This window comes from Colletotrichum destructivum, chromosome 8 (genome assembly GCF_034447905.1).
Source record: "Colletotrichum destructivum chromosome 8, complete sequence".
Classification (NCBI taxonomy): domain Eukaryota; kingdom Fungi; phylum Ascomycota; class Sordariomycetes; order Glomerellales; family Glomerellaceae; genus Colletotrichum; species Colletotrichum destructivum.
Genome location: NC_085903.1, coordinates 591447 through 609971, shown reverse-complemented (window position 1 = coordinate 609971; position 18525 = coordinate 591447). Strand labels below are relative to the sequence as shown.

Here is an 18525-nt window from a genome sequence, read left to right as displayed (position 1 = left end):
TTCAAGCCATAGACAACGTATTCTGCTTCATATCTCGCACCCCTCTCCTATGCACCCTCTAGTTAAACCTAAGCTACAACGGATATATCCAAGCTGAAGGAACACGGTCTTGCTGTACGAAATTGACAAAATTCCAGAAACGATTATTGTGTGCATGTAGGCACCATTTTCAGCAAATGTTTAGCATACCTATTTGTAACTTTTAAAATAAGCATGAATTCGCAGCTATGTCTAAGAAAAGGTCTTTGCGAGACCACAACCGGCACAATAGTTTGCGCTCAGATATGCAATGGTGAAGAGTTCATGGTATTTCTTGCTGGCTTAGATGCAGTGGATAGAGATGCTCTGAGGCTATTTCTAGAGGACCTATTTTGGTTGAAGAAAGAAGGTGAAAGTTGGAAAAGTAGAAAACTGGATATCTATGGTCTCCTAATCATGCTATGAGAAGCGAACGACATTGCAATTCACTGTGGATGGATTCTCTAGACTTATTTAAGTAGGAGGTTGCTATGGTAGTTCGCTGCGGATCAGATGTGGAATCACTGCGCCGGATGGCCATGGCTCACCAAGGTGTTCCTTATCGTGAGGCGATTATGCATGGGCCGCTAAGTGCTCAGGACTACTGAAATAAATCGGTTCATTTACTCTAAGATAAGAGAGAAGCAAAATGGATCAGAGCCGAAGGCTTTTTGAACTGCTAGGACTGGGTTCTAGGCATTGTGATGTGGTCGCAAGCACAAGCAAAACCCCTCCTGTGGTAAATATGGCCGTGCTTCCTCGATTACGTCAGCGTCGAGCACTTCGAAATTCTTGTGCACGTCCAACACAAATCTCCTCGCTGCTTGTTAGCCTTCGGCCAATTTCCTGACTGCCCAAGGCCACCACGATGCCCACTACCCGGGCCAGCGGGAGACAAAAAAAAAGGCCGGACTTCTATAAATGGGATTTGATGGAGAATAGCTTTGTTAAGTGCAGGTAGTTGGAGAGGGGGAAGTACCGCCTATCATCGTTGCCCCCAAAAACACCTGACTTGGTCAAATATTTTTAAAGAGTCCGGCTTTTTCTGTCACCCGCCTGCCGGGACGAAGCCCGCGGGAGTCCTCTCGCTGCCGCCGAATGGCCGGCTGATGAAGCCTATCCCCGAGGGGTCCTTGGCGTGCTTTATACCCTCCAATTCAAAACATGAAATTAACCTGCAACTTGCTACCGTGTGATCCCGCTGCTAGGTAATCTGCAGCAAATATTACTGGATGACACTGTTAATTCCCATCGCCTCCTCCTCCGCAAAGAACAATACAGATCAAGTGGGACTTGATAAGATTATGACGGTCGATTATCCAGTCAACACGCCCACGCACAAAAGCACCGTCGACCAAGAGAGTCATGGGATGCTCAAAGGTCGTATTTTGGGTGGGGTGTACAGATTCGATGATCAAAGCACACGCGTGCCATCCCTGCTTCGGGAAAGGTTCATCCCTCCAGTTCGTGTGCGAGCGGTTCGCAAGAAGAGTGGGATCAACAACTTTCATTTATTTTACTTCCTCTACCACCGCGGACGTTGTTGACGGCCGCTCGGTGTCACCGACCGGACGCAGAGGACAGAGGACTAAATATGTCAGCGCGACCGCTTTGTGAATGTGCCTTGCATTTTGTTTCATAGCTTGGTAAAAACACTAAATAGTAATGCAGCAATCAATTTGCCACTCGAAACAATGCAGTTTTTAACTCTTCTTAGTCTCTTGGTGTAAGACCGTCCGATACTCGTCATGATTCTGTGCCAGACTGACAGTCTAGACTCCATTTCGACGCAGCGGCAGGCAAGCAATGGTGCCTCTGTGTCGCTGATGGTAAGGCCCAGGACGCTGCCACGAAAAGAGTTTGCAACCGGTACATTGAGGGGGTTCTGAAACCTCACAATGGGGCGCAGGTGTATCTGAACCAAACCCTCGACGGGCTAAACCATGACGTTGTAAGTTGTCTATCAGAAATCGAAAGAAACCACCATCCACACTATTTGGTCGGGATTCGAATACTCACACAATGCTATAGTGTATCGGGGAGGCTAGGGTCTCGTTCGTTCGTTCAGAGTTCAAGGCCCAGTGCAACGACATTGGCAAGGTCACCAGCTACAACTGTTGGAGAGACGATGACTCTGGACAAAGCTGGATCGGCCACGACCAAGTCGTTGCGCTCCCCGAAAAAGCGGACGTTGGGTTTGACGGGCAGGTCGAGCTTCGCTTCAACCCTTATCTCTTTGTTTCGGGAGGCTGCGACCCTTATCCCGCCGTTGATGCTACTGGCAGCCTAGGGTAAGCAGGCGAGGCCGTCCAACACATCGACCTTTCTTATCAACCCTTACCATTAGCACATGACACTCATAGCTGACTTTGTTCTACATAGTGGTGGTTTGAAACCTACTGGTAAAGGAAGGGGCAAGTGCGGTGGTGGTGGTAAGGGACAGGTCTACGTCCGTCGCGGAAAAAGCCATGGCCGCGTTGGGATTCTGTACGCCTATTACTTTCCGAAAGTCCGTTGGGCCAAGGGCGACGACAACGGCCACCGCCACTACTGGGCCAGTACCGTCGTCTGGATCAAACAATGGGGTTGTAAGCCCGACAAGCTCGAAGCACTTCAGCCTGTCGGTATATCTTATACGACAGATCACCTAAAATGGGGATCAGCACCTACTGGCGACATATCCTTTGGTCCTTCGAATGCAGGCGCCGACAAGGCCACGCACCCAAAGGTCCAGATTCACGACAATGCGATGTCCCTCTTCAAGGGAGAAGACGGCGAAAGCGTCTACGACCGCACCCTCGTCAGCTGGACTTCTCTCCCAGTGGAGGCGAGCGAGGCACTCTCCGACGCCAACTATTATGAGAGCCAAGTGCCGTTTACCGACGCAAACTTCCAGAGCCAGCTGGACGCCGCGTACCAGGAAGATTTCTATGACGACGTGCCAGAGGAGCCAGAGTGCAAGAAGTGAGGCAATCAAAAACAAGGCAGCTTCCAGATCGAGCAAGCAAATCTATGACCCTACTAAACTTAATTGATATTGTTGGAACATAGGGGGACATAGCAAATAATTATTCACCCGCCTATAAATCCTACTTCTGATGACTGATGTATTTGGAACTCATGCCACAAAGCATAAAGCGTCCCTTGAAAGTCTTTGTTGTTTGCATACTGCAGCACCAGCGAAAAAAACATTAGTTACCCCTTTCCTGCCAGTCCCTACTTTCCACCACCCCAACAGAACAACTTGTTAAAGTGCTAGTAAGTAGTAGATAGAGTCTGCGGTCATTGATTGGTTGATATTGCTATCTAACTATCCGTCCTTGTGACCAAGCATAGTTAAGCTACAAAGAGTTGGATTTGTGTAGCATTAGAATTACTTAGCTGAGTCGACTAGATAAATCTGCACCAGCCTAGTCACAAATTAGTTAGGAAAGAAGACATATAATATAAGTATTCACACTAGTAGTAGTTGCTTCTTCATAATTACAATGTAGCAACTGTTAGACTCGGCGTGTCGGTAAAAATCTCTCTGATGATCTTGGGGTAAGTAAATCCGAACTAGACAGGCCCGCCGACAACACACATCCCGGCAAAAAGATTGCGCCGAGGGGGAATCGAACCCCCGGCTCCCCGACGCTGCTGGATGGCAACGGAGAATTTTACCACTAAACCATCGGCGCTTCTGGTAGCTGAGTCAGCTGATGAGCAAGACGCTCAGCTGTAAATTTATCATGCCGGCTTGAAGCTCGCAAAAGTGTGTAATGGGATCCGCTAGGGTTCCAGTTTCTTACAACTAGACAAGGCAAAGGTCTCGAAGAACTATTAACTCCCTCATGATCATCGTTTAGAGCGAGACGTGTTAAGTTGTCGTTGAAATAGCATTATTGCAAGCAACGGAAACAAAGTTTATAGATGGAACACACCTAAACAACGGTCGACAAACGTTTTCTTTCGGCTCCTCCTCGCTTGCCACGAGCAGGGCCTCGCGGATGGAGTCGAGATAGACTCGCTGGCGGGGCTCGGTCAAGCTTCGCACGTCCCTCAAGGCTCGGAACAACCAAACTTTTTGAACGCCGGCGCCGGAGCTGGTGGAGGTGCTCCGGAGGACAGGGAGGAAGGCCGGGAGGTCGGTCGATCCCACATCATTCCGGACTCGGCCCAGGAACGCATAGTGCTTGGCGGAGGCTTGTCCGCAATGAGTCGATCCCGCTTGGTGCGACAAAGAAGAGATCAGGGCCAAGTGATTAATTCTCTGGGGTATTACCATGTCGCCAAACCCTGCACAGACTCCAGTTGCCTCTTTACTATCTCGTTGCGCGCTGGCATCAAGTATTGACACATCATAAGCGTCAACAAAACTCACTCAAAACTAAACTCGTGTGTCCTCCTCTCCGTCACCGTAGCCACGACGCCACACGAACTAGCCCTCACCACTCTTCAAGATTGAGCATCTATCGCCGCATTCACAGGCAGAACCATGCCGACCTCATCTCTTTGCACGCACGCGTGACTGGATTGACCTGACAACAGACATACGCTTCATTCCACCGTCCATTCACCACCCAATCCCGCACTTTCTGCACCCGCGCCGCGTTTCTCCCATTCGGGCCATGAGTGCGGGAGTTTGAGCAAGATACTTGCATCCAGAGACACTGCGCTAGCGCCCGCCTCGCACCCCCTTGCCCCGCGCCATTTGATTCGTCGCCCAGCCAAAGGGAAGCCATACCCATCTTGAGCCTCTCTCTCTCTATCTCTCTGTGTGGCCTCTCGTCCATCCTCTGTCAATGTCCAGCAGTCTTTCACACCAGACGCTTATTTGACTTGGGGCAGCCCTAGACAGCTGTTCCTCCCCCCGCTAGACTAGGACGAGAGAAATAAACTTGCTCAATTGGCGTCCTCTATTGGCTCACCTTCCCGTTGCGGGGGGCCAGAGGGCTAATCGACTCTCTTGTATCTTCTCTCGGTCTCCTGGCCCTTGTCGCGGTGAAGATCCGCCGTCAAGCCCAGACAGTACGAGACAAAGGTCGTGGAAAGGATGTGACCATCGTCTTGCTACCGCACACCCGCGAAGCGAGTGGTCGCCATGGGTTCTTTGACGAGTCCACTCCGCGCCTCTCTCTCTCTTCTCTCTCTCTAGCTGCATGTGTGGCGTCTCTGAGGGGATATTCCCTCGTGCTGCGAAGCTGGTCCCGGGGGACCGTTCTAGTCCATCTGCCACCGCAGCTACAGCTCGCATCCTTGTCTGTGTTTCCTTTGCTCGAGGGAAGGGTAAGCAGAGCTGCCTACCATGGGCACGGCATGCTCATGCGGGGAGGATGCTGGTGGCTCTGATATATAATCGCTTTGCCTCCGCTGAGCTCGTCCGCCCCGACATCTCACCTTTCTCCCATCACGTCTTGGCAGTTCTCCATCACCTGGCATCCCCGACCCGCTGTACAAAGTTAAACAAGAGCCAGACCCTGAAAGACCCTCGCCGAAACCCGACACACCATGGCCCCCAAGACCCTCCTCGTCGCCCTCGGCGCCGCGAACCTCGCCTCCGCCCACTTCGGCCTCACCTATCCTGAATGGCGCGCCGACACCCTCAAGCCGACTAACGTGACGGGCTTCTCGCAGTGGACATACCCATGTACGACGTTCCTCCTCTTCCTTCTCCCCCCTTCCACCGACGAAGCAACACGCCGTCACAGGACGACACGAGCCCATGACTAACCTGAACCACAGGCGCCGGCGTCCCCTACGGTGCGGGTAATGTCACTGACTGGCCACTCGACGGTGGCGCCGTCGAGCTGGACCTGCACCACGACTGGACCTACGTCTTCATCAATCTCGGCCTCGAGGCCAACGGCAACGTCTCGACGCACAACATCACCCTGACACCTCAGTTCTGGAACGCCACCGGCTCCGGCACCCTCTGCGTCGAGAAGCTGGCCCTGCCCACGCCCGCCCAGGAAGGCCAGCGCGCCAGTCTGCAGGTCATCACCGTCGGCGACTCGGGAGCCGGCCTGTACAACGTACGTATATCCTCCCAAGCTTTTTTCCCCCTTCGTCCCAATCTTCTTGGGTACTACATCGTGAATAGAGAGTGGTATCGAGAGTGTGCTGACTTCGCAACGGGACGTAGTGCGCCGACATCCGCTTCACATCCAACGCCACGAACCCCTCGTCGGAGCAGTGCAAGACCGAGGGCGTCTCGGTCTACACGGTCAAGGAGCAGAGCGCCAACGGCACCATCGAAGGCGGCGCCGGCAACAGCACCGGCAACTCGACCGGCGGCAACGGCGGCTCCAGCGGCACGGCCGGCAGCGGCGTGCACATGCTCGCCCTGACGACCGTCGTCGGTCTCAGCTTCACCTTCGTCTTTGGCATGAGCTTGTAAGGAAGGCCACGAAACCAGCCTGGTCCTGGAGGAGAGGGAGTCAGTATTGGTTTGGAATGTTTGATGAACGTCACGATATAAAGGGGGAGCGGAAGTACAGCGTCAGAAATGCGTTGGTGCGCGTTTATGTGTGTGCGTGTGTTTGTGTGTGTGTGTGTGTGTGTGTGTGTGTGTGTGTGTGTGCGTGTCCCTTCTAATGTACATGAAATGCTTTGATACCAACTAGTCAGTTCATCCCCTGGATGCAAACATGAGTAGAAGGAAAAGGAAAAGGAAAAGGAAAAAAAAGAACCAGATTGCATCTCAATGCTGTGCTCAGTGTGTGTTTGTATATGTGTGAGATGCGACAATGAAACAAATGCAGATGTCCAAAACTACTCAAGTTTATCATGCTCGGAAAATTCATGCTCTTCTTCTCAACAACATCAAAGTGGTATCTCTCGCGGTAACATCATCCATCCCATCTCGAGTCGCTGCAAGCCAGCGACCTCTATATCTCGACAAAAAAGCAAATCAGAACCATTAACGTATAATCCAATACGCACGCGTTAGCTTTCATGCAAAGCAAACGTCCAAAACAAAAAGTAAAACAATCACATCAGAATCACCTCTTGGCGAGGGCCTGCTGCTCCAGGAGATACATCTCCCTCACGACCCGCGCCATCGTGATGCGCTGGCTCGGCACGGCGATGAGCATGTCCGACACGAGCCGCTCGAGCTTGTCGCGCGGGTACAGCTTCTCCCTCGCGACGGCCACCTCGCTCAGCCAGACGTACATCAGGTCGACGGCGTGGCTGCACGGCTGGCCCGGCCGGTGCGGCTGCGGCTGCGCAGGCGGCCGGTTGACGTCGGCGATCATCCAGTACAGCGCCGGCTTGTTGGCGGCCTTGCGCGAGCGCGCGTCCGGGAAGGGGATCTTGCCAAGAACGTATAGCATGGTGACGCCGAGGGCCCAGACGTCCGAGGGCGGGCCGCGCAGCTTCTTGCCGATGAACTCGGGCGGGATGTAGTAGGGGGTGCCGCCCGTCGTGACGGACCCGCTCGTGTGCGTCGACAGGCCAAAGTCGCAGAGCACGGCGCCGCGGGCGGGCGAGTAGAGGATGTTGGCGGGCTTGATGTCGTTGTGCACGAGAGACTTGCCGTGCAGGTAGTTCAGGGCGCCGCTGATGTCGCGCAGGATGGCGAAGGCGTCGGAGCGGTCGCCGAGGAAGCCGTGGTCGACGTGCGAGCGCCACACGCCCTTGGCCGAGAGGTCCTTGGCGTCGACGTGCTCCATGTAGAGCGAGAGGTAGCGCGCGTCGCCGCCGTAAAGCTTGACGATGGAGTGGTGGCGCAGGTCGTCCTGGCTCTGGTACTCGCGCAGCCACATGTCGGCCTGCCGGATTACGTTGCGCTCGTTGTCCTGCGGCTTGCCGTTGGCGTTGGCAGACCGCGTCTTGAGCACCTTGACCGTGACGATGCCGTCGGGCACGTTGGAGTGCTCGGCGATGAAGACGGACGAGAGCGTCGTCGACGCGATCTGGTCGCGCTTCGTGACCGTGTACTCGTCTATCTCACACCCGCCGGGGATGACCACAGCCTCTTCTCGTTGCATGTCGAGCAGCGCGTGGCCGTTGGTCGGCACTACGTCTCTGCTCTTAGCCTCGGTCGGGAGGGGGAACACGAGGGGCTCGGCTGCCGGTCGGAGGAACATGATGACGCCGTCTTCCTTGTCTTTCTTCGCATTCATGCCGACCTCGTCCGTGGTGCGCGCCTTCTTTTCCGATCGCGAGCCCTCGTGCTCGGCGGTGAAAGACCGCTTGCCGGAAGCGTTGATGGCGTCCGCATCCGAGTTGGAAAGGGCCTCGTCTTTGACGGCAGGCTCGGCGAGCTTGAAGAAGGCGGGCCGCTTCTCCAAGATCCTAAAGTCGAGAACTTCAATGTCGCGCACGTTGATGCGCCATGTGCCCGGCGACAGGGCCTTTGGGGTTCCCGGATTGACGGCCCAACTGACGCTGGAGGCGGGGCCGTCGGAGATCCTCGTTAATGAGATGGGCACCTCTGAACGGTTTAGCAGGATCTGGTTGTCGCTGGCCGGGTCGTAGTAGAGCTCGCACCACAAGGGTGGGCGTGGAGTGTTGTCGTCGAGGCGCTCCGGAGGGATGCGCACGGAAAACTTGATGTCCCGGGACGTCTGGGAGACGGCGAGAACCTTGTGCTGGGGCTCCTTCTCGGAGGCGACCTCGGCGCGGAGGGCGAGCCACTGGCAGTTGTAGTTGCCCGGGCTCACGGAGCGGCTCCGGGTGAGGGGTCGGACGAGGATGCGGATGCCCTGCTCGTGGTGGTGCTCCTCAACGCGCAGCTTGTCAAGCGGCACGGGATCGGCCTGGACGAGGTCGAAGGACTCCTCGACGCGGATGCTCCTCATGCGCGCGTCGATTTCAGTCTGTGAGAATGGTTCCGTCTTTTCCTCCGACGGCTCCTCCGAGCCGCGGACGCGGCGGTCTCCCATCAAGCAAAGGAAGGGATTGACGATGTTGGCCTAGCCGGCGTGGCCCATGCGCGGCAGGGAATGCGGTTGCGGGAAGACGGGATAAGGCTCAGACTTGAGGGACTCTAGGCACCCCCTCGGACGGACAATGAAGTGTTTGAGGGGAAGGGTATCCGTAGAGTCGTTGGTAGTTGCAGGAGAGGTGGGTAAGATTCAGCCAAGATAGGTTGGGGTTGAATACGTAAGACGGATATGAGAGGTCGTCTGTCCCCCAAGTAGCAGCTAGGCAGACAAGGCGGCAGGCAGATGGATAGGGCAAGGCGGGCGTGAGGAGCTTCGTTGTGAGGGGCAGGCAGGGTTCAGTTTGCACGTATCTCGGCCGAGGTGTGAGAGTGGAAAGGGGAGAGGAACAAGAGAAACAATGTCTGCGAGGCACAGATGCAGGAACAACACGACATTAATGAGCCTCCAGGGCAAAACAGCCAACAATCGGATTGTTGTATAGATGTGGGGGAGTGAGAGTGAGAGAGGGCAGGTAGACTGAGATTCGACTGGATGTCAGATGAACAGATGGACAGATGAGCAGCAGCCAAATGGGCCAACTGGGAACCAGGCGACGGGAGCGGGAGAAACGGGGAGGGAACGGGGATCGAGCTGACATGGACGGGGGGGCGGGGAGGGAGGGACCTTGGGACCTTATGGGAGGGCCTGCTGACGGAGTCTCAGCCTCAAGTAGTTTTGGTTCTGTCGGTTTGTCGGCCAACAGTGAACAGCAGGGCAGAGAGGGAGGAGGGGTTAACTTACGGTTCGATGCTCAGCAGCCGGGTCAGCACAGCAGCAGTATGCCAGTATCTGTGCCAAAACCGACAAGGGGAGGGTGAGAGCGCATATCAGCCCGAGAAGAGAGTAAAAGAGTCATCGAACCCTGTAGAAAGCCACGGGCACACCTAAGGCCGATTCGGCCTTGGGGATTTTGGGTAAGGACTCAAGAGAGGGGAAAAGGAAACCAACTGGAATATTGAGCTGAATTCTGCAGGGTTTACAATCCGAGCATGGCGTTCGTTGGGTGCAGAGGAGATCATTCTCATTTGAGATCTCCCACTGCATCAGCCCCCCCTCTCCTGGTCTGGTCAGTGAGAGGAGTCAAAAGTACCATACCGGCACCCGTTCCGTAGGGAGTGACATGGACTTGCTGCTGGATAAGAACGTCCATCCACCAGGCTATCGTCCGTCCCCGAAGCCAGAACGGGGGAACGTATATGACGGCGGTCCAGCCACAGCAACGCCTCTGTCCAACGGCCACCAGCGTCGAGGCATCAGGATCATGGCCATGACCGTGACCATGACCGGGAGAGAACCCAAGGGGATGTCTTGCAGTGCCAACCGGTCCCCTACAGTTGACCCAACTTGACGCAATTTCGCGAACGGGACAAAGTCACTTGACTGTGGTGTCTCTACATTTAAGAGGGGTCGATGAAGAGAGAAACCGGGACACAAGAGACAGCGGCCCGTCCGTGACTGGGACAGGTGCGGACGAGATCTCTTATGAGCGAGACTTGTTCTTCGGGAGGTCGATGTTTGGGTGTCGCGGAGACTGACTGCCGGTCTCACAACCCGCCTGATGCACTCGATACCGGGGAGTTGAGAGCTGTGGCTATCTATGGGTGATGAGAGGGCATACGAACGGAACGGCATTGGGTGAATTCTGATGAGTCGAAATGTGCCTCGAGCGAGCGTGAATGAGCGAGCAGGCTATGAAAGCCCCGTTCGTGCCGTCACTATGTGCGCTTGAGCAAGCAGCGCGGTAAGTAGTATGGTGATTGGCCTACGAAGCCAAGCACTTGATGACTGAGCCACTTCTCGTCATCCTCTTTTCTTCCATATCCTATCGAACCAACGCTCCCTTCCATTTTTCCTCAACCCAAACTTGAAAAGCCCAACACAAGGTGGCCATGAGCGTCTGCCTGCGCCTGCCCGCCTGCGACTTATCTGCGCCCGGAACAAATATTTTCGTCTCGTGGCTTGCAGTGGGTGGAGACGCTGTGACACCGTGCAGCCATAGCCAGCATCCCTATTGGCTGTCATTACCGTCGCCACGCCACCCTGCATTCTTTCTCTACTTCCCATTGGCTCGCTACGGTGGCGGAGCCCGAACATGCCAGGCCAGCCTGGTCCTCGTGTCCCGATTTCGTCGACTTCAGCAGGGATTCATCGGTATCCGCAGGGGTGCATCAGGCGCTAGCGCTGAGTAGCGGCCCCCAGGAGCCCGCTCCCCCCCCCCCCTCCCCCTTGCTCGTTCCCGTCATTTCACCAGTTGTCTCCGGCTGCACGTGACTTTTCGCGATGTTTTGAGTCGGCCTGATGTTCGTCCGTCTCTGGCATTCACCACATTGCGACCCGGCGCCCCCCCGACCAACTCATTCCCGCGCTCCTCGGTGTCTCCACGCCCTGAAACTGTCCATTGTCATCACCATCGAGCCCTTCAAACCTCCCACTCTACGCGTTCTTCGCCCTTCACTGAATAACTTTTCGCAGCAATGGATACCCTCAGCGGTCTGTTCATCTAAATGCCTCCCATGTCGTCACCACCAGCCCACACTTTCTGCGAACCTACGATCCGAAGCCAAGGGGCCTCACCCCACAGCGTCTCCCTTTCTCTCATCCTCCTGCCTCCGTCCTCCTCGAACCCCCTAACCGATCCTCTCTCTACGCCCCCGTCGACTCGCTCCTCGCTCAGAACTCCTCATCACCATTCCGGCCCATGAATATGGACGAGCCGGGCTGCTCTTGGCCGTTCTGGAAGTTTGGGATGAAGAGAGACGACCTCTCCACCAAACTGCAGGATGAATACAACACTATCCCGTCCAACATTCAGGACCCTGAAGCCTTCCATCACGACGTCTACGAGATCTCCCGCATCGCTGATACTGCCGACGAGTTCCACCGTATGATGGCCGACCGCAAGGAACAGCGTCTCAAGGAACTCAACGCGTCGCTCGATCTCGCTGCTGTCGAGATCATCGCCAACCCTAAGCTAGTCGGCACCGGCCAGTGGTCCTACGCTTTGCAGCTCTTTCGAACACGCTCGCTCGACTCTCTCGTGCGACTGTTCTCGAGCTACCTGCCCGACGATTACTCCTGCACGCAAGGCTACTACGCGACCTCGTCGAGCGGCGCCTCCTTCAGCGATCGCTGCAGCTCCCGCACCGCTAGCACGAATCTGAGCAGCCTCGACGACGTCGACGGTCCCTGCTTCTTTAACGATGATGACGAAAAGCCCGTTATGACGCATGAACCTTTACATATCTCGACCTCCATATCTTCCTCCGCCATCACCACGGAGCTCCCCCCTTCTCCTCGCTCCATGACGATGCAGTCCGACACGTCTACGTCGTCGCCCATTGATCACGAGCGTGACTACGTACTCCACACCCTGACCCCTGCGCGCACCTTATCGTTCTCTGGTTCCGAATCCGGCCGGTTTCAAGGGCGACGTCTTCAGTGTCTCGAACATGACGACGAGGACGACGACGAGGAAGAAGACACCTCGCAGTCCGAAGATCCAGATTCCCTGACGACGTCGGTGTCAGATCTGGACGAGCATCGTCTGACGCGCGAATCTACCGTGGACGAGGAGCAACCTAACGAATACACCGAAAGCGCCATCGAGGATGACGATTGCGAAGACGAGTTTCCCACGACCCAGCTTCCCTTCGACCTTTTTGATGATGACGTGATGGAGTCTTCAGAAACCCCAACCCCTAAACAGGAAACAACAACACCAATGACAATAACAACAACAACTTCGGCAGCGGCGTCTTACCTTGACAGCAAATCTTCTTTTCGTTCGATACCCCCATCCTTTCGCGCATCCTCACCAAAGATACCCCATCTCCGCCGTCGCGACGCCAGCCCCGCGAAGAGTAGCATCAGCAGCAGTACCATGAGTAGGAGGAGTCCCGATGAAGCAGCGTGTCGTATACAGAAGCCGCAGCCTGACGCCGTACGCGTGCGGGCCTTGGCGGCCAGGGAGCGCAGGAGGGGACTGGACTAGCAAGCAACGCAGGGCGGGCGGGCGCTGTATATATGTCCATCAAGTGTACATACAACTGTATCATGAGTTCTAACCCGTCTACCCAGTTTTTTCCCTCCCAATCCATGACCACAAGCCAAGCCCCAGTCTGTAAAGCGATCATTCCGTTCCTCTGTTCCTTGTCGGGAGGTCTCCAGACGCGCTTCTTGTACCGTGATGGATATGACTCCGAAGTAAGCATGGCCACTTTTAGAAACGCTGACGTTTTCCCAGGGTGCAAATGTTCGAGAAGAAGACGACACGCGGATACCGATCGCGTCGATTCCGTACCGTTTATCTGATCCGTTTGGCATTCGCCCGTAACGTGATCTCGGTGTCGTGATGGTCGGTTTCTCGGTAAGTCGCCCCGTCTGACCGTGTCAGGTGGGCTTGCTTGTATCCTGCCCGGGTTCCGGTGGTGTCGAGTGACCTACCACGCCGACTAGTGTCCATCACCTCTTCCCGCTCATCCTTCCCAGGGGGTATGACGTCGGTGGGAAAGGGGAAACAGTCGTTCTCGTTGCTTCTATTTTTGGTCTGCAGAGTGGGCCATGTGCTCGGCGATGGTAGGTTTTTCATTTGGATTTTGTCATCAGTTCTTCGTATGAGGCTATTCAGGGAGCCTCGCTGCCTCCCTCACCATTTGTCTGTCACCGCCGTGACATGACCGCCTGCTTCTCTCATTGGCCGCTGCGTACGATGTACACAGTACTGTTTATGGTATGCTGTAAGTCTTAATCCAGGCCTGGTATTGAGCAGGGTTAGGCCGAGTAGCTTAATCCTTGTTAAAACGTTGACTGGCTGGTGCGCAGCCTGAGTGTACGATGTACTTGAGCAACCAGGTACTGCTGCGGAGATGAGTGTGGCTGCACCTACAAGTTTTGCCTGCAACCACGTTGCTATCCGTGTCTTTTCACACTCTCTGTCTCCAAGGGACAGTTTCACGGCCCGCGTCGCGCGGCGGGTGCATTTCGAGTACGCGCGTCAACGATGGTTCTGTTTTCGCGCGCAGAATTAACTCAATCCGGCGAGGATGAAGACCGCAGATGTACCATTCGATCGATACTGATTGTGGGTTCCGCGGACTACGCGATTAAGCGCAAAGTGACGACCTTTTCCTTTCAAAGTTTAAACACACGCATGGCTATTGCTTGGGTCGCCTTAGCCCATTTACATGCCATTGGCCATCGGGACACATCATGAGCAAGGCGGACATTCGGCCTTTGGTTCTACGAGACTTTGTTCCAGATCGCAAGGATGTAACGAGAGAGCTGTTATAGTTTCAAGGCTGAATGACTGGAGGCGATTCCCTTTGTGAAACTCGTTTGTTCCTGCCCCCAATCTTGTTCATGTTCTGTTCGGGAGCTTGCCGAAGCGCCTTGTTGTGATCGTGGGCCTAAGTAGTATAGGGCCCGATAGACGGTTCAAGGGTTGGCTGATGACGGGACGAAGCCGACCCCGGGCCCGCAGGTCATCCGTCGGGCTTTACAAAGAAGCGGTTGATGAGCTTGTGTCACCATCACCAAGGGCTGATGATGGGATGAAGCGGACGGCGAGGCCGCCGGTCGGTTATCCGTCGGATTTTACGGAGAAGAGTTTGATGAATTTGTATCCCTGTTCTCAAGGGCGCATCCCGTCATCGCTCAACCAAGCTTTTCTTGTAGGTTTGGCAGTGTTGGTCTGAGGTTCTCAGATACAAAACGATGTCCCCAACAGATACCAAAACCAGCAATTACCTCAATTTACCCCCCCCACCACAGGACCTGCAATGCACTCTATAAGTAATGTGCCCTGATGTACCTGCAAGCTCAGCTTACCTCCCTAAACGGGTAGGAATCTTTTTCTCGTTAGGTATAGTACTGTTAGGGGGGAGGGGGAGATCCCATCATGGGAAGTCTAAGTTAAGGTATAAATTGACACACAGACACAATCAGCAGCCACAGGACGGCCCTTTGAGTGGCTAGTGTACGACAATAGGCTCTGATCAGTGCTCACTGCCAGGTTTCCCATCAAGCCTGTGAGAGGCTTTCTGATTCTTTGGATTGGTTATCCTTTTTGGTCCCACTGCAGGATTGTTCTTCGGCAGGCAAGCGACCCCTCATTCACACACGCCACAACAAGCCAACTACAAATGGGTTTCACAAAGTTTGTTTTTGGCCTTCTCCTTCCAAGGCAAACCTGTCTGCATTCACTTGCGAGCGCTCAGGCAGGGTGTGTTAAAACAAGCTCTGCGTTCTGCCGAAAGCGAGGTAACTCTCTGTACAGTGTACAGAGTATCCAAACACAAAGCAGCTCTCGCGAGAAGGAGCCACATTCCTTCGCTATGTTCTTCTGGTTTTAGTTTGCAACGAGACTAGTCATCCCATCGACTGCCACAACACACCAATATCCCTCCAGTCGGAGGAATTCTAAGGTACGAAGATGGAAGTGGAAACGATGTTGTGTTGTGTACCTGTTCCAGTGCGGAGCAATTGCTGGTCCGTTTGTCGGGCAGGGGTTTTTAAAGTGTTGTGGCAGTTGATGGGATGAAGGGTGAGTTAAACCCCAATCGGGTTCACAGCTCGTTAGAACCTCATCAGACTTTTGAGTTCAACCAACCATCACAGACAACGTTGCTTACGCCGTGATCCGCGGGACACTGCGTTGATGTCAGTCCAGTCCCCTGGGAGTGCTTGCGCACGAATCCAGAATCAGCTGAATTCTTTATTTTCATTCAATTTTTTTGATTGTTTTGACAATGTACCGCAGTCTTTAAGATTCAAGAATCGATTGCCTATTTGGGGAGAGCCGTGAGACGAGGCCCAGCCCGAAAAGCCCGACGGGATTTGCTCCTCCTAGGTCACTAATGAACTTAACGCTTTCGTAGTTGAAGATCATTGTTTCAGACTCGGCGTTTTCAACCACCAAATCCATGGTCTGCTTGTATTTTACTCGCCACAGCTGCTGTCTCAGCTTAACGTGCTTCTATAAATACTGTGATCTCGCAGGTAAAACGACGTCGGCTGGTTGATCAAGCCTTCTTGTTTATCTTTACCCAACCATTCCAAGAAGAAAGTTACATCCAATTGATAAGACCAATAACACGCTTCTTACTCTCACAATGCAAGCCCAGACCGCTTCTGAGACCACCAGCCACTCCAGGCTCTACTTGAACCCCCCGGGCCTGAACCCAGCGGCGGACAAGGCCAACCATACCAACCTCTGGAGAAACCCAGAGGTAGGGAAGATCTACAGGAACACGGAGCACGTCAACGCACCGCTCGTCCCGCCGCTGCTCGACGCCTGCGGCCTGACCGAGGAGGCGTTGGCCTCGCTCGAGCGGCCCATCGAGATCTTGGACATGTGCTGCGGGGCCGGCGTGGTCTCCGCCCAGATCCAGACGATGTTGAAGAGAACGGGGATGGCAGGCAAGGGGATGGTTAACTTGATGTGCTCGGATTCCAGCGCGGCGCAGCTGGAGTATGTCAAATATCGGATCCAAGCGGATGACTGGGTTGATTCCAAGGTCGTCCAGGCTGATATTGCCGTGAGAACCCCTCCGTCCTTTCCAGTCTGTGAGATTGGTCCTAATACCTCATCTTTAGTGCCTTCCTTTTGAGTCGAACAGTTTTGATTTCATCGTTGTTGGCATGGCTCTCATGGCCGTTGCCGAGCCTTACACGGGTCTTTCCGGTAACCTGAGCCCCCCTTCTCCCCCTCCTTTCTCAAACTAGAAACTCTTGAAACAGAACCAGAGCTGACTTGGCGCGCGAAAAAGAACTACTTCGCGTACTGAAGCCGGGCGGCCGCCTCGCGACCTCGACATGGGCCGTCGAGGGATGGGTCGCCGCGACCTGCGAGGCCGTCGCGGACCTCAGCCTGCCCAACCAGAAGCCTGTCCCGTGGCCGCGGGAATCCACCCAACTCACCCGGCTCTGGGCGCCCGGCCCGTGGGATAGCGATTACTTCACGGCCGCCATGTATAACGCCTCGGGCTTCGTGGACATCCGGTCGGACACCCTCCCCGACCCCGTCTCCTTCGAGAGCGCTGAGCAGTTCTGCGCCGTCTACCAGGGGCTCCACTTCGGCACGATGGAGAAGTACTGGTCCAAGGAGCAGAAGGAGAAGCTGGGCCACCGGCTGGCGGAGACTTTCGCCGGGTATCTGCGGAAGAAGTATCATGGAGGGCCGTTCGGTTTTGAGAGATCTACTGTTGTTGCCAGTGGCAGTAAGCCGCTGAAATGAGTCTGCGAGGTGGTGTTGTTGGGAAACTTGGGAGGTTTGGGAGGATCCCATCGTGGCTTGGGCTTTGATTTGTATGACCTTGTTGGGTATCGCGCTGTTTGGATGAGAATTGTTTTTGGATGATTTATTGGAAGCTATCGGTTTTCGGAGACCGAGTTCCTCAAGATGAACCATACCCAGATGCGGGTTTCTAGCAGGTTTGAGACGACCTGATGAGATCAGCGTGCGTCCAACTCGTAACTTCGGATGGACGGATCGGGTGTGAGTATCACAGCCGCTGTTTGGACAATTAAAAACATGACAGTCTTTGTTTCTCAATAAAACAATCTGACATGTGTACGAATTTAGCCTGTGGCACTCTTCATTTGCTTGTGCTCTCCGACTTTCACTTGAAATGCGGCCCTGTTGCAAGTTTCTCCAGACGCCATCTTCTCAAAAGCCTTCATCGATAGCAAGCTTTTGCGCCTGGCTAAGAGAGGAAAAAGAAAACAAAAGCAAGACTCACGACGTCTAGCTGTTCTGTTTTGAGTACCGCTACCTTACAGTGCAATGTTCAGCTCTTGAAGTTGTTCCAATCGGAAAATTCCAAGCGGGAGCACCACGAAGCAAGTAAACACACAACCATTGTTGTTTCAAGCCCAATCGTGATCTGGGCTGTGACCTTAGGATCAGACGACAAGCTGAATAATCATGCCCAGGGTGTAGTTTTGTCTTTCGGCTTACGAAGCAACGCTCTGCTGGGGGGGCGGCTGCGAGCTCGGCCTCTCCGCAATGTGCAACGCTGGCGCTGCTGTCCTTGACGGTCTGGACCGGCGGGCCGGTGTATTGGTCCCCTGATTTCTAGGATTGGAAATGGAAGGAATTAAACATGCAGTTTGTGAATAGCAAGTCACCTTCCTATTTAAAGGTTCCCCCGAAGCAGCCGGGGTGGCGGTGGCCTAGATCCTTCTTGGACGCCCGTCATGAGCTCAGAGCGGACGGGGGGGGGGGGGGGGTGATGCCGGGTTCATAAAATGTCGCCGAAGGCCTCATTCTCATCTGCCTTAACAGTCTTCTGGGAACACGAGTACAGGCTGTACAGCTGGAACCCAGGTGGGGGATACGACGGACGGGTTCCCCCGCATCATCTCCCCCACAACCTTCCGGCCACCCGTTCGTTTTGCCAAGAAAAAGATCCCCAGTCTAATCACCTGTTTCCCACAGTCTCCATTTGTGAAGGTTATGTCAACCTTGGAGAGCCAAGACACAACGGATCTTGGGCAAAACTATACTACCGTCTCTACTGTTCTTGGCTGTTCTGGTTCGGGAGTTGAGCTTACCAGTCGAGTCGCAACTGCGGTATTGCGCGTCACTTATCTCGGT

At 54.5% G+C, this 18525-nt stretch overlaps 5 protein-coding genes across 5 annotated transcripts; 4 read left to right on the top strand and 1 right to left on the bottom strand.

Annotated features, from left to right (window-relative positions):
• The first annotated feature begins 1611 nt into the window (after positions 1–1611).
• Positions 1612–3118, top strand: CDEST_12040 (Putative necrosis inducing protein). Its single transcript, XM_062928196.1, has 4 exons — positions 1612–1744; positions 1795–1969; positions 2050–2309; positions 2401–3118. The coding sequence occupies exons 1-4, from the start codon at positions 1713–1715 to the stop codon at positions 2984–2986; spliced, it is 1053 nt and encodes a 350-aa protein (XP_062784247.1). The 5' UTR covers positions 1612–1712; the 3' UTR covers positions 2987–3118.
• A 1136-nt stretch (positions 3119–4254) lies between these two features.
• On the top strand, positions 4255–6899 carry CDEST_12039 (Putative copper acquisition factor BIM1-like domain-containing protein). The gene is made up of 3 exons (XM_062928195.1): positions 4255–5647; positions 5743–6032; positions 6143–6899. The coding sequence occupies exons 1-3, from the start codon at positions 5509–5511 to the stop codon at positions 6395–6397; spliced, it is 684 nt and encodes a 227-aa protein (XP_062784246.1). The 5' UTR covers positions 4255–5508; the 3' UTR covers positions 6398–6899.
• Position 6900: 1 nt separating this feature from the next.
• CDEST_12038 (Putative serine/threonine-protein kinase, active) lies at positions 6901–9538 on the bottom strand. Its single transcript, XM_062928194.1, has one exon. It carries the CDS (start codon positions 8886–8888, stop codon positions 7002–7004), a length of 1887 nt encoding a protein of 628 aa, XP_062784245.1. The 5' UTR covers positions 8889–9538; the 3' UTR covers positions 6901–7001.
• Positions 9539–11161: 1623 nt separating this feature from the next.
• Positions 11162–14272, top strand: CDEST_12037 (uncharacterized protein). The gene has a single exon (XM_062928193.1). The coding sequence runs from the start codon at positions 11629–11631 to the stop codon at positions 12919–12921; it is 1293 nt and encodes a 430-aa protein (XP_062784244.1). The 5' UTR covers positions 11162–11628; the 3' UTR covers positions 12922–14272.
• Positions 14273–16039: 1767 nt separating this feature from the next.
• Positions 16040–17163, top strand: CDEST_12036 (Putative methyltransferase type 11, S-adenosyl-L-methionine-dependent methyltransferase superfamily; the record flags this gene model as incomplete). Its single annotated transcript, XM_062928192.1, has 3 exons — positions 16040–16465; positions 16524–16611; positions 16697–17163. The coding sequence occupies 3 exons, from the start codon at positions 16040–16042 to the stop codon at positions 17161–17163; spliced, it is 981 nt and encodes a 326-aa protein (XP_062784243.1).
• Positions 17164–18525: the final 1362 nt, after the last annotated feature.

Excerpts from the sequence above, each read along its gene's own strand:
- CDEST_12039 (XM_062928195.1), top strand. The coding sequence starts at position 5,509 with ATGGCCCCCAAGACCCTCCTCGTCGCCCTCGGCGCCGCGAACCTCGCC. Across the intron at positions 5,648-5,742 it reads CTCGCAGTGGACATACCCAT|GCGCCGGCGTCCCCTACGGT; the intron begins GTACGACGTTCC and ends CCTGAACCACAG. Across the intron at positions 6,033-6,142 it reads CGGGAGCCGGCCTGTACAAC|TGCGCCGACATCCGCTTCAC; the intron begins GTACGTATATCC and ends AACGGGACGTAG.
- CDEST_12037 (XM_062928193.1), top strand. The coding sequence starts at position 11,629 with ATGAATATGGACGAGCCGGGCTGCTCTTGGCCGTTCTGGAAGTTTGGG.
- CDEST_12040 (XM_062928196.1), top strand. The coding sequence starts at position 1,713 with ATGCAGTTTTTAACTCTTCTTAGTCTCTTGGT. Across the intron at positions 1,745-1,794 it reads ACTCTTCTTAGTCTCTTGGT|ACTCCATTTCGACGCAGCGG; the intron begins GTAAGACCGTCC and ends CTGACAGTCTAG. Across the intron at positions 2,310-2,400 it reads GATGCTACTGGCAGCCTAGG|TGGTGGTTTGAAACCTACTG; the intron begins GTAAGCAGGCGA and ends TGTTCTACATAG.
- CDEST_12038 (XM_062928194.1), bottom strand. The coding sequence starts at position 8,888 with ATGGGAGACCGCCGCGTCCGCGGCTCGGAGGAGCCGTCGGAGGAAAAG.